The sequence below is a fragment of the Orcinus orca genome, chromosome 12 (genome assembly GCF_937001465.1).
Source record: "Orcinus orca chromosome 12, mOrcOrc1.1, whole genome shotgun sequence".
Classification (NCBI taxonomy): domain Eukaryota; kingdom Metazoa; phylum Chordata; class Mammalia; order Artiodactyla; family Delphinidae; genus Orcinus; species Orcinus orca.
Window position 1 is genome coordinate 68106913 of NC_064570.1, and position 23679 is coordinate 68130591.

At 40.0% G+C, this 23679-nt stretch overlaps 2 protein-coding genes across 18 annotated transcripts in view; one reads left to right on the plus strand and one right to left on the minus strand.

Moving 5' to 3' along the window:
* Positions 1–97, minus strand: part of ORC3 (origin recognition complex subunit 3) — a 165165-nt gene extending 165068 nt beyond the window's left edge. For 6 of the 10 annotated variants that reach the window (XR_007470604.1, XM_033418837.2, XM_004264834.3 and 3 more), the window contains exon 1: positions 3–97. Coding sequence is in view for 6 of the 10 variants with exons in the window: in XM_033418837.2 (XP_033274728.2) it covers positions 3–26 (24 nt within the window). In the remaining 4 variants the exon portion in view is untranslated. The remainder of the gene's footprint in view (positions 1–2) is intronic. The other 4 variants (XM_049695479.1, XM_033418839.2, XM_033418840.2 and 1 more) reach the window with 2 other exon arrangements.
* Positions 98–192: 95 nt separating this feature from the next.
* Positions 193–23679, plus strand: part of RARS2 (arginyl-tRNA synthetase 2, mitochondrial) — a 113577-nt gene continuing 90090 nt past the window's right edge. For 7 of the 8 annotated variants that reach the window (XR_007470705.1, XR_007470704.1, XR_007470703.1 and 4 more), the window contains exons 1-2: positions 193–275; positions 22465–22538. Coding sequence is in view for 3 of the 8 variants with exons in the window: in XM_004264837.3 (XP_004264885.2) it covers positions 240–275; positions 22465–22538 (110 nt within the window). In the remaining 5 variants the exon portion in view is untranslated. Of the gene's footprint in view, positions 276–4211; positions 4304–22464; positions 22539–23679 lie in introns of all 8 variants that reach the window. The other variant, XM_049695638.1, reaches the window with a different exon arrangement.

A 23679-nucleotide genomic window follows, 5' to 3' on the forward strand; every position in this document is an offset into this window, starting at 1 on the left:
ACCTTGGACACCGAAGAGGTGGCCATGGTCCTCGACACCTGCGAAATTCCAGACGCACCCGGGATTTCCCGCGCTCCCTCGCGGCAGCGGGGCAGAGGTTAGTGGTGGGCCACGCGGCTCCTTGATTGGCTGGCAGCACCTTCCGGGGCGGGCTTCCGGCGCTCGGAGGCGGGGCGTGAAGAGGAGGGCGGGGCGAAGCTCAACACCATCCAGCTGGGACCAGCTTCGTGGCGACAGAAATGGCGTGCGGCTTCCGCAGGTCTATCGCCTGTCAGGTACGGGCCCGGAAACTGGCATAAAGGGGGTCCCCGCGCCCCGAACTCCGCTACGGGCCAGTCCCCAGTCATCGGGAGGGCGGGTTCCGCGGATAACCTGTTTTTGTTTCTGCTGCCTCCTTCCCCCTTTTTGGAGCTGCTTGAGCCGCCGAGGCAAACCCAGTCGAGAGTCGAGCTTGCGGCCCAGATCAGTTTCTCAGAGTGAAAAGTAAACCTTGAGAGGCACATGTTGCTTCCCTCACGGAAGCATGTTCCTACCGCCTGACAGCTCAGTGTGCTTTACCTGGGTGGCAAGTCAGTGGGCCATGATTAGACCCTTTAGAAATTAGTGCTCCATACGCTTAGTGAAGTTGATGATGGATCTGAATTTTCATTTGAAAGGATCTAGTTTAAAAACTGGTCATTTCTCTTCCAGTCATTTTCACTGCCTGTCCTAGCATTATTTTTGGTAACTCCAAAGATAACATGAGACCCTGTTTTTCTTGATTCTGAGGCATATTGTTACCGGAAAACTGGGTTTGCCTCTTGGTGAGCATGGGGGCAAAAGACACAACCAAACCAAAGGTCTGGAGAAGGAAGGATTTACTTGCAGCAAGTAAGGAGAAGGGGAGGGGGACGGGCGAGGGGGGATATTTCCCGAAGCAGTATCTTCCCAGATGGCAAAATTGAGGAAGTATTAAGCTCAAGGTATGTGCATATTCATGAAGGGGCTTGAGCAGAGGTGAATTCAATATAGAATTGGGGCAAAGGTTGAGAGTACAGGCTTTAGTAGAAGTCACCAGGGTCAGAAAAGATCAACTTCTCATTCCCTAGGTTCTGACCAGTCTGGTTTCTTAGCTAGTAGTTATCATCCTTCACCTGGGTTGGGGCCTTAGTTCCAGTAGAACTCTAAGATACAGTATATTGTTATGTGTATCCCCTGAGGGGGAACTAGGATTCCGCTTTTTCGCTGCTCTGTTGTTTTACTGTTTTTCCTTTGTTTCTGTATGCCCTCAATTTTCTGATGAGTAACCGTTTGAATCTGCCCTTTGGAACTCGGGGAAGGTCTAGGGGGCTAAGCCTTTTTCCTACCAATGAGAAACAAGGAAACAGAAAGTCTTTTGTACCTGGGAGGGCCCCGCGGGGTCCTGCTCGGTTTCAATCCCCCGTTTTCTTTGATACTCCTCAGTCTTGAGGGGAACAGGTGTTAGACAAGAAAGGGAATAACGTTTTGGATAGAGAGGTTAATCATAAACTTGGCAGAGGGACTCGGTTTTAGGGGGACTCGGTTTCAGTATTTGAACAACTCTGTAATGAGGATGGGAATAAAACACTGGAACATTAGATTTCATCAGAAATAATTTTTAAAACGCGTCGGCCAACTATGCAGTTTTTCAACAAAACTTTCTGTTGTAGTTTTGACAAACGCATTTCCTTTTAATGGACACATTAGTGGACATACTTTGTCTGGCATATAATATGTATTTCATTTAGTTCATTTTTACAGTATTTCTGGAAATCCCTCTGTCTTGACTTTATGCTTGGAGATGTACTGTTGCCGAAATATCGGCTTTCCTGTGCACCGACACCGAACAGAAATACGGAGACAGAGATTTTGGAGGAAGAGAGAGATGGCTTTATTTTTCTGCCAGGCAGAAGGGAAAACGCAGCAGGCTAGCGCCTCAAGAACTTTGTCCGCCTCTCCTTCGGGAATCGGAGAAGATTTTATATGTGGGGCTCGCAGCAGTCCGGGGTATAAGATAAGGATCAAAGTAGTCAAGATCCTGCATTCTTCTTCTTCCTGCATTATTTCAAAATAGTCACAGCTGGCGTCAGGCAGCCCCATAATTGGGTCCATTTGTCTCTGGGTTATAGGCCTGTGACCTCTTTTCTGAAATGCAAATGCTACAAGGGTGATCTGCTACAAGGGAGTCCAGGATGTAATTCACATAGTGTTGTTAAAGAGTAATAGGTTAGCTTTGTGAAGTACAAATCTAGTTAACAGACACAAGAGATTAGTAACAGTTAAAAAAAAAAAAAAACAAAACTAGGAGTGATTAACTCTTTCAGGCCAGGTTATGTTTCTTCTCTAGCCTGTTCACTGTTCCCTTTATTTTCCTTGTTCTCAGGAGAGGGAAAACTTCATTTCTGTTTTTACTGCAGCAGTACTGCCCTGTCCAGTGCCAGCTTCCCAAGTATCAACAATGGACCATTTGATAAGAAAAAGCTGGGTTCATGGCTTACTGGGCTAACGCAACAGAGCTTTGGTAGTGTCTCTCGCTGGGAAGGCATTTGAAGTATGGTTTAAGGCTGGTCTTTCAGTGGCAGAGGGTGAGAGGACAGGAAAGTGGAGGAGATGGCTTGATGAGGATTGGATACAGATCTTAACAGTTTTAAGATTGATGGGGGACTTCCCTGGCAGTCCAGTGGTTAGGGCTCACCACTTCCACTGCAGGGGGCACGGGTCCGATCCCTGGTCAGGGAACTGAGAATCCCACATGCCGCACGGTGCCAAAAAAAAAAAAAAAAAGATTGATGGAAAGAGCAAGGACTCTTAGGACATGAACTGTTGATGCTTTCTTTATATTGCAGAATTAATAGATTTTTCAGGAAGTTCCTATTGTGAACAATCTAGCTATTTGTCTGGGCAGGAGTCTCCCAGAAGAGTAAAATTATGCTAATTAAGACAAAGGAATAATAAAGTCATGTTAATGTGGACAGTAAACTATGTCCAGCGTAGGTAGTTTTAGACCTCACTGTCCAAGCTTTGTGTGTGTGAGGTGGCTTCCATTCGAAGCCCTTAGGTCAAGATGGTGCCATGACCAGAAGCAATTGTGTTTAGTTTTGCAAAGGCTATATTCTTCCTTGTAAAGAAAGCACGTCGGAGAAACAGGAATTCATATGTATTGAGTATATTTGTGCTAATTACTTCACGTTCACATTTAAGCCCTGGGACAAGCCTAAAACAGAAATGTTAACCTTATGATACAGTTGAACAAATTGAGATCTAGAGAGATTAAATAAGCTACCCACATCTCCTGGTCAATAAATTGAAGAGTTGGTTTATGAACAGAGATCTGTCTAACTTCAAAGTCAGCTTCTTCTTATACACTATACTGTTTAGTTTGTGAAGGCAAGGAGCACGGTCTGATCATTAAACAGAATGTAATAGAGTTGTCTGACAACATAAACCAAGTAAATGTATATTTCCCCAAACAAAAGGTCATCAAGAGATGATCTGGGACTTCTCTGGTGGTACAGTGGTTAAGAATCCGCCTGCCAATGCGGGGGACACGGGTTCGAGCCCTGGTCCAGGAAGATCCCACATGCCACAAAGCAACTAGACCTGTGCACCACAACTGCTGAGCTTGCACTCTAGAGCCCGTGAGCCACAACTGCTGAGCCCGCACGCCACAACTACTGAAGCCCACGCACCTAGAGCCCGTGCTCCACAACAAGAGAAGCCACTGCAATGAGAAGCCTGTGCACAGCAACAAAGAGTAGCCTCTGCTCACCGCAACTAGAGAAAGCCCGTGCACAGCAACGAAGACCCAATTCAGCCCCCAAAATTAATTAATTAAAAAAAGAGATGATCTGAAACAAGGATAAAAATAAATAAAATTAAAATATGTGCAATACATACCTCTGTGAATGAGGGTCCTTACCCAGTTTAGGAGTGAAGGAATGTATTACACGAAAGGGTACATTCATTCAGCAAATTTTGATTAATGAATCTATAGTTTTTTTTTGATCTCCTTCACCTGTTTCTCTCCTCCCTCCAGCACTTCCCCACCAGCAACCAATTGTTCTCTGTAGCTATAACTCTGTTCCTGTTTGGTTATGGTTGTTCATTTGTATTTCCCTTTCTCTGTGTGACTTATATTACATAGCATAATATCCTCTAGATCCATCCATGTCGTTGCGAATGGTAAGACTCCTTTTCTTTTTTTTTTATAGCTGAATAATAGTCCATGGTATACCTACACCACATCTTCTTTATCCATACATCTATTGATGGGCACTGACATTGCTTCCATACCTTGACTATAGTAAGTAATGCTATAATGAACACAGGGGTGCGTATATCTTTTTGAATTAGTGTTTTTATTTTCTTTGGATATATACCTAGAAGTGGAATTCATAGATTGTATGGTAGTTCTATTTTTAACTTTTTGAGAAATCTCCAAACTATTTTACATAGTGGCTTCACCAATTTACATTCCCAACATTAGTGCACAAGGGTTCCCTTTTATCCATATCCTCACCAACACTTTTTATTTGTTGTCTTTTGATAATAGCCATTCTGACAGGTGTGAATTGATACCTCATTGTTTTGATCTGCATGTGCCTGATGATTAGTGATGTTGAGCATCTTTTCATGTGCCAGTTGGCCATCTGTATATCTTGGGAAAATGTTCAGGTCCTCTACCCACTTTTTAATTGGGTTGTTGGTTTTTTTGGGGGGGTTGGGGGTAGGTTGAGTTTTTTTCTGATGTTGAGTTTTATTAGTTTTTTGTATATTTTGGATGTTAACCCCTTGTCAGATGTATATTTACAAGTATCTTCTCCCATTCAGTAGGTGGGCTTTTTCATTTTGTTGGTAGTTTCCTTTGCTGTGCAAAAGTTTTTTAGTTTGACATAGGCTCATTTATCTATTTTTCTCCTTTCAAATTACTGCTTCTGCCAGGTCTCAGAGTGTTTGAGATTTTGTGTGTGCCCTTTAAAAGCGGAGTCTGTTTGTTATAGCCCTCTGACTCTCCTGAAAGTAAGCCCCACTACCCTTCAAAGCCAAATGTTCTGAGACTTGTCTTCCTTGTGTAGGAGCTCCAGGCTGGGGAGCCTGATATGGGGCTCAGACCCCTGGCTCCTTTGGGAGAACCTCTGCTGTTGTAATTTTCCTCCCTTTTGTGGGTTGCCCATCTCGGGGTATGGGTCTTGACTATACTGTTCTCCACCCCTCCTACCCATCTAGTTGTGGTTCCTTCTTTATGTCTTTAATTGTAAGAAGACATTTTCTGCTAGTCTTTGGGTCTTTGTCATCAATAGTTATCTGTAAATAGTTGTAATTTTGGTGTGCCCCTGGGAGGAGGTGAGTTCAGGGTCTTCCTACTCAGTCATCTTAGCCACTCCTACACTGGCTCACGGGCTCATTTTTCCATCTTCAAAACCAGCAAAGCTGGGATTTTTTTATGTTGCCATTTCTCTGGTTCTTTTTATGTTGATATTTCTCTGGTTCTTTGAGTGTAAAGTTTTCTAAGCACTGTCAGTCCCCAGGTTGAAAGTGAATGGAATATGCCTTCTGCCCTGGCATGGCTCCAGGGTAACTTGAGAAACAGCTGTATAAACAGGTAATTTCCGTGCAGTCTGTGACCAGTGTGTTAGAAGCGTTTGTGAAGTGCTAAGGGAATATGGAGAAGACAGCTTCTTAGTGTCAGAGAAGGCTGTGTTGGGGCTGAGTCCTGAGGAGAGGATGTGTAGAGTTGTAGAGTGAGTAGAGTGAGAGCTTGGTGGGGATAGGGTATTTCAAGAGGAGCATGTGCATAGACGCTGACATGGTAGAGCATGGCATGTGCATGGAACCACAATATTTGGGTGTGACTGACTGTTTAGAGTATACCTCTGATGCTCACTTCAGCAAGTTCTACTGATTCTGTCTTCAGAGTAACACCTTGAATTCATTCACTCTTTTCCATCGCTGCTGTCCCTTCATTCCCACACCCCAAGCCAAGCTACCATTATCACCTACATCAGCTGCTTACACCAGCATTCTGATGGGTCTTTCTGTTTCCTTTCTTGCCCTCTCTCCAATCCATTCTCCTTATAGCAACAAAAGTGACTTCTAGAATGTAAATCAAATCATATCACTTATCTGTTTAAAACTACACAAACTCACTGCCAGAACCTTAACGTCTTTCTTTCCAACCTCAATTCATGCCACTCTATCCCTTCTTTCTGTAGGATGGTAGCCACACTAATTTTCTGGTTTTCCAACATAGCAGGTTCTTAACATTGCCATTACATTCCCATTGCATAGATTATTCCCTGTGCCTAAAGGAAATGATTTTATACCATGACTTCCTATGCCAGATGGAAGTTTCACAAAACAATACTTTATAATGTGTGTGCATTCTTTTCTATTCTGTGCTGCTGCATTTTTCCAAAAAATGCTGGTTGGGACTCACTGAATTTTTTCCCAACTGACAACCTATAGTTTGGAAACTATGTCCTCCAGTTATCCTCTATCTCAGTCCCTTGTTTGCTTCTGTCATAACACTTATAAGAGTTAACGATTATTTGGTCTTGTGTTACTTGTTTTGGTGTATATTTCCTCTATAAGCTTCACAAAGACAGAGAGCATATTTTATTCACTGTTATTTCCCCAGATCAGCGAAGTGCCTGAAACATAGCTGTTGGGATATAATATAAAGCTTGCAGCTTCACCAAATGAGTTCATAATTTTAAAGCTGTGCGATGACATGGTAGAAAGAATTCAAATTCCAGCCCCTTCACGAATGTGACTGACTTACTCTTGGCAGCTTTTAATTAACCCATCAGCTATCAGATGATGGTATTGATTTCTTGTTTACAGGATTATTGCGAAGATTAATGATGATGATGATAATGAAGAAGATAATAGTAACTATTTGTGGAATACCTTACTGGTACCATGCAGCGTTTTGCTGAACTTTACAGGGCTATTGATCAGGTTTAATGAGGTAATATTAACAGAAAGTGCTAGTGTCGAGAACTGTGAGGGGTTTGTTATTTTACCCTACAAGTTAGTCAGCCATAGTTCATGGATGGTGGCAGAAAATATGAGAGCCCTGGGCGAAATAAAAGACTTTTATTATTTTATTATTCCCAGCAAAAGTAGTAGCCAGAGTATCAACATTTTCTTGTGTGGGTTCCCCAAGCTCCTCTTCTTCCCACAGGGCACGGTGAAGAGGGTCAGATGATACCTGCACAGGCAGTTGTGTGTTATATAGGAGAGGACCCTGAGACCTTTATAATGGCAGCAGGCATGTTCCCCTTTGTTCTGATGTGGGACACTATTTCTGTCTCACAAAGCTGTTTGTTATATAAACCTCCTTGGAAAGATAGTCCAGAACAAAGAGCAGTTTGGGCTTTGCTTACAAGACACTGCAGAAACTTAAGAGTCCCATAGAGATTTCTCTCCCAACCCTTAGCACAGTGCTATGCAGATAAGATGTGCAGTACTTGATATTATCATCTCACTTAATCATCTCAATCATCTTGTGCTCTTGGTAGCATTATCTCCATTTTATAGAGGAGGACCCTGAGACTCAAGAAGATGAAAAGAATAATCTAAAGTCACAGAGCTACAAAATTGTGGAGTTCAGTGATTAACCAACCCAACTGTCTGACTCAAAATCGAAATTCTTTGGATTCTGTAGAATGACTTTTGTAAAATATTCAGCACTATTTCTGGCTCAGAAACATAATGACAGAGTGTAGATTTGTTTCCCTTTCTCACTTCCTTTTCCTTTAGGTTTTGATGTTAAGTTTAGAATAAATTCAGCTGGTTGATTTTAATTCCTTTTAATTTTGAAGTATTTTCAAACTTAGAGAAAAGTCATGAGAGTAGTACAAAGGAACTCCATATACCCTTATCCAGATTCACCAATTAACATTTTACCACATTTGCTTCATCTTTCTATACCTGTATAATCTGTTTTCCTGTATCATTTGAGGGTGGGTTTCATAAATCATGCTCCGTAACCTCCTAATGCCTAATTGTTTACTTCCTAAGAACAAGGCTTACCTTATATAACCACAGTACAGCTACTAGATTCATATCACACTGATACACTTTTTTTTGTCTTTTTTTAAAATCATTATTGGACTCTAATTGCTTTATAGTGTTTTGTTAGTTGCTGCTGTATAACAAAGTGAATCAGCTATATGCATACATATATCCGTATATCCCCATATCCCCTCCGTCTTGCGTCTCCCTCCCACCCTCCTTATCCCACCCCTCTAGGTGGTCGCAGAGCACCAGCTGATCTCCCTGTGCTATGCAGTTGCTTCCCACTAGCTATCTGTTTTTACATTTGGTAGTGTATATATGTCAGTACTACTCTCTCACTTCTTCCTAGCTTACCCTTCCCCCTCCCTCTGTCCTCAAGTCCATTCTCTACGTCTGTGTCTTTATTCCTGTCCTCCCCCTAGGTTCATTAGAACCTTTTTTTTTTTTAGATTCTATATATATGTGTTAGCATACGGTATTTGTTTTTTTCTTTCTGACTTACTTAACTCTGTATGACAGACTCTAGGTCCATCCACCTCACTACAAAAAACTCAATTTCGTTTCTTTTTATGGCTGAGTAACATTCCATTGTATATATGTGCCACATCTTCTTTATTCATTAATCTGTCAATGGACACTTAGGTTGTTTCCATGTCCTGGCTATGGTAAATAAAGCTGCAATGAACATTGTGGTACATGACTCTTTTTGAATTATGGTTTTCTCAGTGTATATGCCCAGTAGTGGGATTGCTGGGTTGTATGGTAGTTCTATTTTTAGTTTTTTAAGGAACCTCCATACTGTTCTCCATAGTGGCTGTATCAATTTACATTCCCACCAACAGTGCAAGAGGGTTCCCTTTTCTCCACACCCTCTCCAGCATTTATTGTTTGTAGATTTTTTGAGGATGGCCATTCTGACTCGTGTGAGGTGATACCTCATTGTAGTTCTGATTTGCACTTCTCTAATGATTAGTGATGTTGAGCATCTTTTCATGTGTTTGTTGGCAATCTGTGTACCTTCTTTGGAGAAATGTCTGTTTAGGTCTTCTGCCCATTTTTGGATTGGGTTGTTTGTTTTTTTGATATTGAGCTGCATGAGCTGCTTGTAAGTTTTGGAGATTAATCCTTTGTCAGTTGCTTCATTTGCAAATATTTTCTCCCATTTTGAGGGTTGTCTTTCTGTCTCGTTTATGGTTTCCTTTGCTGTGCAAAAGTTTTTAAGTTTCATTAGGTCCCATTTGTTTATTTTTGTTTTTATTTCCATTTCTGTAGGAGGTGGGTCAAAAAGGATCTTGCTGTGATTTATGTCATAGAGTGTTCTTCCTATGTTTTCCTCTAAGAATTTTATAGTGTCTGGCCTTACATTTAGGTCTTTAATCCATTTGGAGTTTATTTTTGTGTATGGCGTTAGGGAATGTTCTAATTTCATTCTTTTACATGTACCTGTCCAGTTTTCCCAGCACCACTTATTGAAGACACTGTCTTTTCTCCATTGTATACTCTTGCCTCCTTTATCAAAGATAAGGTGACCATATGTGCGTGGGTTTATCTCTGGGCTTTCTATCCTGTTCCATTGATCTCTATTTCTGTTTTTGTGCCAGTACCATACTGTCTTGATTACTGTAGCTTTGTAGTATAGTCTGAAGTCCAGGAGTCTGATTCCTCCAGCTCTGTTTTTCTTTCTCAAGATTGTTTTGGCCATTCGGGGTCTTTTGTGTTTCCATACAAACTGTGCAATTTTTTGTTCTAGTTCTGTGAAAAATGCCATTGGTGGTTTGATAGGGATTGCCCTGAAACTGTAGATTGCTTTGGGTAGTCACACTGATTCACTTTTATCTAATTTACAATCCATTCTAGTTTTGTTGATGTTTTTCAACAGCCTTTTTTTCCAGTATAAGCTCACAAACTGCATTTCGTTGTTATGTAATTGTTAGATTTTTAAGGGCCTTAAGCTCCCCTCCTTATTAATTTATATCTACGTAACTTGATAGAGGAGATACACTGCTAACTGTGAATAGAGGAGAGGCCTCCTTGACTGCTGAGGTGTTTTGTTGTCAGATCTCAGGTGTAACCTCAAGGAGCAGTTAAACTTGTCCAGTTGTTGTCATCCAGTCCTAAGCTGAAATATCTTCCCAACATAAGTATTTCAGTTTAGAACTGGTTACGTTGGGCAGATTACTCATCCACATTCAGATGAGCTACAGTAACTGACTGAATTATCTAGTTGTGTGCTTTGCTTCTAACCTATTCTCACAGGCCCACTAGCATTCAGTTCTGCTTCAGACCACAAGTTCTGTAAGAGCCATGCTAAATTTCTTTCATTATAAATAATTGCGAATGACTTGCCCATCAAATCATTTGGGAAGTTCTTTTCTGAACCCCGAAGTTTCCGTTGATACCTCGTTTGCTGACTCCTTGAGTCTTTGAGCTAATTCAGACCTGAAGAATATCTCTTCAGATGTGGGAGTACTCGTGCATTGGCTCTTGGTGGCAAACATCCACAGCTGACCTGGTTATATTAGAGAGTCAGAACTGAGGAATAACCAGTGGTAATTGACAGTTTAAGTAATTTAAGATCTGGAAGAGTGATTGATAATCTTTCAAGAATTTTAAAACTCATTGCTTTGTAGACTGTTATAAAATACAGAACTAATTTTCATAAGATATCAGTTCTGCCACCTACATGTTTGGTTACTAAAGCATAAGGATCTCTTTTTCATCTGCAAAATTAGGGTTTTTATGTGGTTATTGGAGATTTTGATATTGAACCTGGCAAGCTTAGCTCCTAAATGAATTTAGAGCCTATCTAGAGCCAGACTGATAGGATATTTTTTGGCTTTGTGTTCAGTACCTGAGTAGTAAGCATAAGACTTATGTGTGCCTGTGTGCCAGGGGAAGAAATGGTTGAGAACTGCCCACAAGCTGATTAATTAATGGCTTGCTCATGCTGGGTGCCCTAGAAGCCAAAGATTCTATTAAATTAGAATCTTTGACTTCAGGTTGCCAAATCCAAGGCTTAGAATTGTACCTGGTACATTGTGAGCACTCAATACATATTAGTCATTATTATACATGAGAATCTCTGGTCTTAGGTTCCCAAACCAGATCTGGCATATGTATATTTTCACTTTTGATACTCCCTTTAAGAAGTGCTTCTGGGGCTTCCCTGGTGGCGCAGTGGTTGAGAGTCCGCCTGCCGATGCAGGGGACACGGGTTCGTGCCCCGGTCTGGGAAGATCCCACATGCCGCGGAGCCACTAGGCCCGTGAGCCATGGCCGCTGAGCCTGCGCGTCCGGAGCCTGTGCTCCGCAACGGGAGAGGCCACAACAGTGAGAGGTCTGCGTACCGCAAAAAAAAAAAAAAAAAGAAGAAGTGCTTCTGCTTTCAACCTCAGATTTCCTCTTCATTCAGTTGGAAGTTATTTAGTTTATTTTTCAACCTCAGATTTCCTCTTCATTCAGTTGGAAGTTATTTAGTTTATTTCTCAAGGACTGTGATTAATGTTTTGGGGGGTTTTTTTAATATAAATTTTATTTATTTTTGACTGCGTTGCTGCATGCGGGCTTTCTCTAGTTGCAGCGAGCGGGGGCTACTCTTCCTTGCGGTGCGTGGGCTTCTCATTGCGGTGGCTTCTCTTGTTGTGGAGCCACGGGCTCTAGGCACGTGGGCTTCGTTAGTTGTAGCATGCAGGTTCGGTAGTTGTGGCTTGTGGGCTCTAGAGCGCAGGCTCAGTAGTTGTGGTGCATGGGCTTAGTTGCTCCGCGGCATGTGGGATCGCCCTGGACCAGGGATTGAACTGTGTCCCCTGCATTGGCAGGCAGATTCTTAACCACTGTACCACCAGGGAAGTCCCCTGTTTTGTGGATTTTATTCCTCTGTTTTTAGCTCTAAAGTTTTGAACCTTAGTCTTCTTTTCTTATTTTATTTTCAACTGAGTAAACTTTTAGCATATTCTGTAAAAATTTTTTCTTTCACTAATCTGAGGCCTCAAGTAGATAGTTATCAATAGGCTCTTGTTTCACCTGTGGTAGCCCTAGATGAAGCCCAACGCCAGGAGAAACACCTTTAGCTAAAGGGGAAAAAAAGAAATCTGTAGCTAAGGAAACTCATAGGTCACATTTTCATCAGAGAAAACACTAAGTTCAATCTCAGAGACAAGTCCTATTATTTCCAGAATAGTTCTGAACCTGTGAGACGGTAGGTGAATTAAAAACCACGCTCTCTGACATTTGACAGTGGTTCCTTTTTCTTTGTTTCTTTGTGTGTGTGTGTGCGCCCACCCCATTTAAAAGATACTCCTCAAATTAATTAAGATCCCTCACTAGTTTGGGCACTGATCGTTAAAGTGGAAGGCAGCTAGTGTCTCCCTCTGCAGTGCTTTTCAAGCTTTGTCTACTTGAGACTGGAATCACCTGAGAAGCATTGAAAAAAATACCTAAGCCGAGGCCCCTTGAGCTGGGGTGGGGTGGAGGCCTTGAAGTTCTCAACCTTATCAGGGGATTTCGGTGTTCATCCGGGCTTGATAACCACTAGCCAGGGATGACCAGGAAGCAGAAAGGTGTAGTTCAGTGGTCCCCATGCTCTACCTCACATTAGAATCAACCCCCAGAACTTTTTAACATCTGTTGCCCAGGTCATACCCTGTATTAATTAGACAGAATACTTACATGTGGAAGCCAGACCTCGGTGTTTTCTAAAGATCCCTGGGTCATTCCCATGTGCAAAATGTGAGAACCACTGGTATAGTGACTAAGAACAAAAGACACGTGGGTTTAAATCCAGTTTCTCTGATAGGTGTGTAAGTTCACGGTACTTCATCTGTAAAATGTGGAAAATTATTTAGCTACCTTATAGGCTTGTCATTAAGGTTCAATGAATTAATATAAATAGGGTACTTAGAATTGTGTTTGTATTGTATGCATGCAGTATTCATTAGTCATTATATTATCTGTTAGAGTTCTGAGGATGGGGTATTTTGAAGCCCCTCTCCACACCACCACCACCCCAGCGGCTTTCTGGTGTTGGGGACCTAATTATTATCCATTACCCTAGGTGAAAGCTTTAGCACCTGTATGATCAGGCCATTCAAGATGGCTGTTCCCTTGCTGTCTGTATATTCCCTGCTGACCAGCCCCTGCTTCACTCATATAACTACCCAATCCTGTTAATTATAGGGCTTAATCAGTAACCGCCTACTTGCTTGCCCCCTGCCTCAGCTGCTAGTTTTTCTGGTAACTGTTGAGCCAACCTGACGTCAATTCCCCCTATAAATGGTAGCCTTGTTCTCTCCCAAGTAGCGAAGATGGCTGCCATGTCCTGTCTGCCGTCAGCCACACACAGCGGGGTGTTGCTACAGGACCTTTTGCTTCAGACGTGTAAGATCCTCTATCCGATAAATCAGTAGTGTCTCTGTAGCTGTCTCTGGGCTCTTTCTTCGGTCTCCAGGCTGGGCATCCAACAAGGCTTGCAGGCCTGCAGGGTGCAGCCCAATAGCCCCACATGAAGTTAAATAAACAGAAAGCTATATATCTGAACCATACTGCTTAATTTTCAGTAGGAATTCCTTAACAGTAGATACTTTTATAAAGTTGTGCTTTGGTAAAGAAAAAAATCTTTCTCATTTTTGCAAAAAAAACCCTGCTTATTGTAAAGAATTACAGTACATAGAATTTAAAAAATAAAGTTATCCCTAACATTGATTGACCTCTATTTTAGATACATTTCTTTGCAGATATACAGGCAGAAAAAAGAAGGAAGATGGGAAGACAGAATAGATATGCTTTTTATAAAAATTGGACTGTATTGTAACAAGCTTTTATTTTTTTAGGTTTTACAATGGAAAATGTCCAACTGCTAAAAGTATAATACTATTATGATTCCCCACGTACTCATAACCTAAATGCAGTTTTAAGTAAAAAGTATTAAACACAGTTTAGCTTGAATATAACGAAAGAAAAAGAATCCAAAGTGCAATTCAAAGAATTATTGATCAATTTCCTAAACGAGTCCTCTACAGTTAAGAGATTATGAAGAACATCACAATTTGGAGCTTATTTTTTAAAATCTTGATGTTTCAGAGACTCCTAGATACAGAGAACAGACTGGTTTTTACCAGAGGGGAGTGGGTGGGGGGTTGGACAAAATAGGTAAAGGGAATTAAGAGGTACAAACTTACAGCTGTAAAATATGTTGTTATGGGATGTAACATACACATAAGGAATATAGTCAATAACACTGTAACTTTGTATAGTGACAGATGGTAACTGCACTTATTTTGGTGATCATTTCATGCATCACTGTGTTGTACACCTGAAACTAATATAATATTGTATGTTAATTATAAATTTTAAAAAATCTTAATGTTTCAGATTTAGGCAGTATCAACCCTTGCCATGAGAGAACATTAGCACTCTTATAGTTGGTATAACTTTCCTCTACCTTTCCTAATTTGTTTCAGTAACTTTCTCAAAGTTTGTAACACTTAGTCTGTTTATTAATGGTATTTGTATGACTTGTCTCTTATTCACTTTATTTTGAATTGGATACATTGCTTACCACCAATCCTTTTCCTGATATATGGCTTAATTGTCTGGATTTCTTTATGAGTAAATTTTTCAAGAAGGGTTTTTCTTTAACTTTTGTTTTTTTAAGAAATTATGATTTCTCAGATAAAATAATCCTAGACATATCAAAAGGAGGGTTAATAACTAGAAAATTAGCATGTTTAGAAATAATATGAAAATAATAAATTTAGAAATAATATTAAAAATCTTCCTTTTAGAAATAAAACAATAACACCAGATTGTTTACTTCTGATTTTTGATTTTCCAAAGTCTGATACTACAGATGCAAATGTCATATAACAATCTAATGTTATTTTAATTTTTTTCCAATTTTCATATGTTGGCAACTAATTCAAATTAAGGAAAGAACTGAGCAAGTGAAATAAGCAAATCAGTTTGCAGCTTCTCTAGTAGATGAATTTTGCCCTATGCAATATCATTGCTAAATTATTTACTTTAGCCAGATCATGATCTTTGTGATTAGGTAACATGGCTACAAAGTAAAATACATTTATTTCATCTCTGGAGTTTTCTTGTTGGGTGCTTTATTTTTGAAATTTAGCGACTTGACCAGGATGTGTCTCAGTGTTGAATTTTCTGTATTATGTTTTCCTGACATAGTCATTTATTTTGATCTATAGATTCCATTTGTTTCCCTTTTTTTGGGGGGGGGGATATTTAATCATGGAGAAGAATACTGTTAGTATCCATGTACCCTTCACCCTGCTTGAGCAATAAACTATTACAAACACTATTAAAATCTCCTGGGTACCCATCCCTGGATGCAAACTCTTTCCTCACATATGAGGTTTTGTTTATCATGCCTGTGCATGTGACTTACTACCTAGGAATGTATCCCTAAATAGTATTCTTTTTCAAGTTACTAAATTTTATATAAGTGGGAATCAAACTGTAATTATCCTTCTGCAACTTGGGGTTTTTTTTGTTTGTTTCCTTCAAATTTTAAAAAAGATTTATCCATAATGGTGCACAGAGGTCCAGTTCTTTCATTTTACTGCTGAGTGGTGTGCCATTGCAGTCATATACAACAATTCAGATTTCGTTCTTAATTTCAGGGACGATTTCCCTTTTATTGGCTATTATGCCCAATCTCCTATCACCTTGGTCACACCTGGTTCTAGCTGCCACTTAAGTGAACAGTTTCACATGTGCTTCCATTCACTTACTGTTAACAGCACTTAACGCTGTCAAAAAGCCTGCTACCAACCCATTCTTGGCTCAAGCGTGGTGGAGTGAACACCCTCAAGGACACCCCTCAGTCACTGGGGGATAGAAGCGCCTGTTCCCTATTTTTGGATAGACACTTTGATATACATTGTGTATCCCTCTTGAAAAGTATGATAGAAATTAAGGCCCTATTGCCTATAGCAGTGAACTTGATAGCACAATCTTGTATTTACTTTTTCTCCTCTCTCACTCTCCCCAGTATATCACTTCTGCCGTCAGCAGTCACTTCCCAGATAAACTACCTGCACACAGTCCTTTTCCCAGGCCCTGCTTTTGGGGGATCCAAGATATATATCTATGAATACTTTTATTTTTCTTGGGTTTTATTCATTCATCTTGATGGCTTCTGGGAAATAAGACTAAGGTAGGAGCCCTGCTAAAATAAGGGTGCTCCATTCTGCTTGAGAATCTTTTGTATCTTTTCTTGACTATCACTTTGTGAAGAGTGTGGCTTTGTGCTTTGTCTCTCTGTCCTTAATGCTGCTGGAGAACCAATGTACCTGTCTTCCTGTCTGCTTGCTTCTTTGCTGCTGCTCTTTTTGTATTTTAGGGGCACCAGTTATCCTAAGGTTGGATTATCTTGTACCCAATTTTATTTGGTCTATTTATGGGGTTTTTGTGTGTGTGTTTTTTTTTTGTTGTTGCTGGTTTTTTTGCGGTACACGGACCTCTCACTGTTGTGGCCTCTCCCATTGCGGAGCACAGGCTCCGGACGCGCAGGCTCAGCGGCCATGGCTCACGGGCCCAGCCGCTTCGCGGCATGTGGGATCTTCCCGGACCCGGGCACAAACCCGTGTCCCCTGCATCGGCAGGCGGACTCTCAACCACTGCGCCACCAGGGAAGCCCCTATGTTTTTCAAAATCTGTATTATCTGATTATCTTGGCCCTTATGTGTTATACTTTTATACTTTTATTTTCAATTCTGAGTACACTCTTCCTTTGTGTTTCCTAATTAATAGTTCTGTAATAAATGTTTGATCATCAGTTTATTTAATCTTTAGACTCCTTTTTTATCTCACTCTGTTGTTTTTCCATCTTTCAGTTCTTGCTTATTCACAAATCTGGAAGCCCTTATGAAGAATGTATCGTTATATTTTTCTTCTAGAGTTCTTTGATGTCCTGTATGCCACATTCCTTTCATTCTGTCTTTTTCTTTCAGTCCCTGCCCCTCCCTCTCTGTATCTCTGTCTCTTTCAGTTTGTTTGTCTGTTTTTGATGCCTGTTCTTTTTCACTTACCAGTGCTTGACAGCTCTGCCCAGACTTTATATTTGCTTCCGCATTGTGTGGGGGACTTCTTCATTCTCCATTTCAGAATTGTTCTTGGCTCACCTCACTTTTGTGATTACAAAAATATAAACTCTGCAGCTTTCCACTTCTCTTTTGTCTCTCCAGGAGGTCATGGTGACCTGTACACGTTACTCCTGAATTCTGACTTGGCATATTTTTGCTGGCTAGTTCTGATATTTTTCCATCTTCCTATAAAAGTTCCTCCTCTGATTCTTCCTGCCCATGCAGCATAGTATCAGGATTTACTCCCTGTAATTGGGGAATGTGTTGTGTTTCCATTGGGGAGGCCCTCAGATTCTGCCCTAGAAGCTTCACTTGTGCTGGAAATCACTTCTCTTTTCCTCATTCTTTCCCGCAGTTCTGTAGCATCTCTCAGTCATAGATGAAAAAAATAATGGAATTCATTCAGTGTTTTCTCTCCAGATTTGGGTATTAATGAGAATAGTTAATTCAGCTTAGGAGCCTTGCCAAACAGGGCTGCCCCATTTCTTCTCAGAGTCTGGTGAATCTTTGCTTGGTTACCACTTTTGAAGTTTATAACTTTGGGCTATGCCTATCATGTGTATTTTTTGCTGGAGAACCAACCAACCTGTGACCTACCTTCCTTTCTTTCTCCTCTCCGTTCTTCCTTCCTTTTCATTTTAATTTGATAATGGGTAGGAAATGAGAGATTATGTAAAGAAGACTTCTTTCTACTACTTAATCCCAAAGTCTCTTTGGGTTTTGTTTTTAATTGTGGGAAAATACACATAACATAAAACTTAACATCTTTTTTTATGGTTTGTTGTCTTATTGAAGTATAGTTGATTTATGATCTGTTAATTTCTGCTATACAGCAAAGTGATTCATTTATACATATATATACTTTTTCTATATTTTCCATTACGGTTTGTCACAGGATACTGAATATAGTTCCCTGTGCTGTACAGTAGGACCTTGTTTATCCATTCCATATATAATAGCTTACATCTGCTAACCCCAGCCTCCCACTCCATCCCTCCCCAAACCTCTCCCCCTTGGCAACCACAACTCTCTTCTCTATGTGTGTGAGTCTGTTTCTGTTTTGTAGATAGGTTCATTTTTGTCATGTTTTTAGATTCCACGTATAAGTGATATCATATGGTATTTGTCTTTCTCTTTCTGACTTACTCACTTAGTATGATAATCTCTAGTTGCATCCATGTTGCTGCAAATTGCATTATTTCGTTCTTTTTAATGCCTGAATGGTATCCCCTTGAATATATGTAACATCTTTGTCTGTTGATCTGTCGATGGACATTTAGGTTGCTTCCATGTCTTGGCTACTGTGATTAGTGCTGCAGTGAACATTGGGATGCATGTATCTTTTCAAATTAGGGTTTTCATCTTTTCCGGATCTATGCCCAGGAGGGGGATTGCTGGATCATATGTTAGTTCTATTTTTAGTTTTCTGAGGAACCTCCACACTGTTCTTTTTTTTTTTCGGTACGCGGGCCTCTCACTGTTGTGGCCTCTCCCGTTGCGGAGCACAGGCTCCGGACGCGCAGGCTCAGCGGCCATGGCTCACGGGCCCAGCCGCTCCACGGCATGTGGGATCTTCCCGGACCGGGGCACGAACCCGTGTCCCCTGCATCGGCAGGCGGACTCCCAACCACTGCGCCACCAGGGAAGCCCCACACTGTTCTTCATAGTGGCTGTACCAACTTACATTCCCACCAACAGTGTAGGAAGCTTCCCTTTTCTTCACATCCTCTCCAGGATTTATTTGTAGAGTTTTTAATGATAGCCATTCTGACCAGTGTGAGATGATACCTCATTTTATTTTTGATTTGCATTTCTCTAATATAAAGTTTACCATCTTAACCATTTTAAAATGTACAGTTCAGTGGCGTTAAGTACATTCACATTGTTATGCAACCATCACCACCAACCATCTCCAGAATATTTTCATCTTGCCAAACTGAAACTGTCCTTATTAAACAGTTACTCCCCATTCCTCCTTTCTCCCCAGTCCCTTTCTTCTTGGTTTTTTAAATTTACATCATATAAGAATGTTTCTGTGCCTTTGTAAAATTACTATTGAAGGTATTTTCTATTTTGGTCTTCACATCTTCATGTGTATATAACTTGGTCTTAGAATTTACTTTTAGGAAAACTTTGTTCCTACTGACTTGCTTTATCTCTTACGAGGTAAAAAGTGCTGTGTAGATTCCCTTTGCACCTTGGTTGCCAAGAAGCCTGATTATCTTTAGCTTGAGTTTGCTGGCACAATTTCATACCTCCATTTTATTTTTATGGTTTAAACCCCCTCAGAGCTCTTTTGGAGCAAATGAGGTATGGTAGAAAAATAAACTTTAAGTAGTGTTTAGTTTGTATCAGAGAATTTTTTGTGTTGGTCCTAGGTAATATTTTTACATTCCGAAGTTCACAACTTATTTGTGAGATAAAGATTAAAAAATTGGCCTTTGTTGAAAAAATGTACTATGTGGGCTTCCCTGGTGGCGCAGTGGTTGAGAGTCCGCCTGCCGATGCAGGGGACACGGGTTCGTGCCCCGGTCCGGGAAGATCCCACATACTGCGGAGCGGCTGGGCCCGTGAGCCATGGCCGCTGAGCCTGCGCGTCCGGAGCCTGTGCTCCGCAACGGGAGAGGCCACAACAGTGAGAGGCCCGCGTACAGCAAAAAAAAAAAAAAAAAAAAAACACAATGTAAGAGGTGTGAGTTGTCAGTTTCAGCTTTATTCAGGGACCTTACTGATGACTATATCCTGGGAGACAGCCACTCAGTAGCTCTGAGTAAACCCCGAAGAGGTAGGGGGAGAAGCCAGTTTAATCATGATTGTTGGTTGGGGAATATGTGCAGTCAGGCTTACATCTCAGTAAAAGATGACAGCTAGTCACAGGGAACAGATATCTCTGTTAATGATTTTGGTGCTTTTCTAGATATGGGAAGATGCAAGAATCTGGTTATTAAAATTCTTCCTGAGATATACATAGAACTATCTAAGGGGCCTGTTTTTCCACAGTACAGTGTGCCTCATCCTGTTTTTTGCCCTGAACTCCTCTCAGGGTTCATTATCGGTCAGAAACTGCAGTGGCTAATGACTTAATCCATGTATAACTGGATGGTGAAAGACGTTCCTTTTTTTTTTTCTTTTTTTCCAGCAGAGTTTAGTTATATCTAAGATAGGCAGAAGGTCTTATAGGAGAAGGTTATGGGTAAGTTTGAAAGACATTATGTCCAAAATGCGGGATCTTATTTCCCTGACCAGGGATTGAACCCGGGCCCCCTGCAATGGAAATGCAGAGTCTTAACCACTGGACCGCCAGGGAAGTTTCCCAAAATAAAACCTTTTAAAGGAAGAAGGAAATAATATTTATTACATGCTTATTATGTGACACAATTTTGTTAGTCCTCACAAGAGCCCCTAGTTTATTATTAATAGATTTATTATCCCCACTTTTCAGATGTGAAAACTTAAGCTTGTTGATGTAAAATGACTTTCCCAAGGGCTCATAGACAGTAAAAGTGGAACTGGAATTTGAATTTTTTTAAGAGAAATTATAATAGAATCTTTATTACTGATGTATCTGTTTTGGCAGGAACATTTTGTAATATAAACATGAACAGTTACAGCCTTTATTCTGTAAGTGCTTTGGAAGTATTTATCCACTTCTGGGAAAGTATCTTAAGGAAAAAAAGCCTTTTTTTTGTAAAGGATACAGTAATTCAGTTCCTAAAGGCTAGAATTTAAAAATAAAGACTGTACTCTGAGATTTAAAAAATCAACATATACTTGATCAGCAGAAATATACAGAGTATCTTAAAGGTAAATGACAGCTCCTGGTCTGCAAGTTTTGACCTTTTTTTTACGTTAATGAAATTCAGCAAACGATTTCTTTTGATAATAGGATAAATATTATTACTAATAATGGAGATAGTGACTTTAGTTTTATTCCTTCCCTTCTGAACACTTACCCCTCTGAGGACGATTAAGATTGCTTCTTCTTACATTCTTTACTTTTCCTATTTACCCCATTACTCCCTTTCCCTTCTCTCTCACCAGCCATGACTTGTCCATTGCAGAGGCTGAGTAAGGATTGAGGAAGTGGGCAAGAAAGATGAAGACAGTTTTAAATTCATTATGGCTGTACTGCTATTTTCACTGTTTCGTTTTCATGCATTTTTTGTTGAAAGGGTATCGATATGACATAGGGGTTGAAGGTAGGTTCTGGTTATAGATAGCTTGTGTTTACATCCCAGCTTTTCCACCTAAGCAAGTTACATAAATTCTCTGTACTTCAGTTTCACCATTCATGAAATGAAGGCTATAATAGTATGAAAGTCATAGGATTGTTTCAAAGAAAAATTAGGCATAATTTGAGTTCCTGATGAAGGCAGTAGTTCACAACTATGACTGTGCATTACAGTCATTCAGTGAGCTTTTCAAAAATACGAGTAGGGACTTCCCTGGTGGTGCAGTGGTTAAGAATCCGCCTGCCAATATAGGGGACACAGGTTCGAGCCCTGGTCCGGGAAGATCCCACATGCTGAGGAGCAGCTAAGCCTGAGAGTCACAACTACTGAGCCTGGGCTCTAGAGTCTGCGAGCCACAACTACTGAGCCCGCATGGCACAACTGCTGAAGCCCGCGTGCCTAGAGCCCATGCTCCACAACAAAGAGAAGTCACCTCAATGAGAAGCCCGCGCACCAAGGAGTAGCCCCTGGTCACTGCAACTAGAGAAAGCCTGCACACAGCAACGAAGACCCAACGCAGCCATAAATAAATAAATAAACAAACAAGTGAATAAACTTTTGATAGAGGCTGGGGGTCAGATTTTCCCCCCATTTTGTATTTGTTTACTTGTTTATTTAAATAGCATGAGATTTTTGTTTCTTTTATTCACTGCTGTATCCCCAACTCCTAAAACAGTGCCTAACACAAAAAGATTTTATGAATGAATGAAAAAGAAAATTGTCTTTGGTCCCAGCAGTTCATCCCTTCTCTTTTTTTAAAAAAATAAATAATAAATAAAAAGTTTTAAAAATTTATAAATATAAAATTCATCCTTTTTGGTAAACAGTTCTATTTGCCAATTTATGGTCAAACTTTCTCATCTTCAACCCCTGGCAACCACTGATCTAATCTTTATCCTTACAGTTTTGGGTTTTCCGGAATGTCAAATAAACTGAATCATACATTATATAGCCTTTTGAGTCTGGCTTTTATCACATTGCATAGTGCATTTGTAGCTCATTTGTGTTGTGTCTCAATATGTTTTTTCAATTGTTGAGTAGCATTCTCTTGAATCTGGAACAAATATATTAACAATCTTGTGCTGTTTGTTCTTTTTGATTTTTAGCTTTCAAGAGTGTTGGATCTTCCTCCAGAATACTTGATCAAGTCAATATCTGCAGTTCCAATTTCCAGAAAAGAGTTAAGTATAATATATTTGTAATGATCTAGAATGTTGCTGGCTTTGTCAATATACGAAAAAAGTTACTCTTCAATTTACAAAATAGTCTTTGAAATTAACCTTAATATATGATTTAACCTATTATTCCCATGGATTTAAATAATAAAATTAAAATCTGTATTTTACATACTGACATGGCAGATTATATTAGTATTCTCATGTTTTGATGTTTATTCTAATAACTATAATTATGGCAGTCTTTAAGAAAAATTTGGAATGAGGTTCGAATTTAATTCTGTAACAGCAAATAAAAGAACTAAGGTTGTAGTTAGACTGTAGTTAGAAAATCAGTTTTTAAAGGGATCTTAGAGATTTTACACCTATCTAATACTTGAATACTATTGTGCCATATTTACCTGCTAGATATTTTTTTGCAGGTTTTGGTTTTTTTGCTTGTTTCCATTCGAGGCCCCCCCCAGTGATAGAGAATTACTGGTTAGGACTACATACAACCTATAGTTGCTTCTTGGATTCAGAGAGATATCTCTTTTGTTTGGTCATTCTTATTGATACCTGTTTACGAGTTGGCTAGAAAACTTCAAAACTTGGATAAAATACCCTCTCAGTTAATTAATAATGACAAGAAATTAGCTACATAGTAGGCATTTAAGCCCTAAGCTTAAATTATCATTGTTCCATTATGATATAATGATACCATTATGTCCTTGTATTTTGTCCCCTTAACTTTGTCAGGATTTTAAGATTGAGTAGAATGAATGTTCTTTTTCCCAGAATAGGACAAAGGGATAAGTGGAGAAGAGAAAGGCTACGTATGGCCTTGTAAAAGAGAGCATCTTTAAAATGGCCTGCTACAACTTCATCTATACTGAGTTCCAAGAACAGAGGCAACCACTAACCAAAAGATGGGCCATATAATTATATGTAAATTGATGTAATGTTGCAAACCAGTTACCTATTTCATAAAATCTGTAAAGGACATTTTGCATAATAATGGGAATGTCTCAGTTTTTATTTTATGTTTCAAAGACCTTTAATAAGCTGAACCGTATTGGCCCATCTTTTTGTCTTTTTTCTTAATTGAAGTAACATTGGCTTATAACATTATATAAATTTCATGTGCACAGCATTCTCTAAACAGTA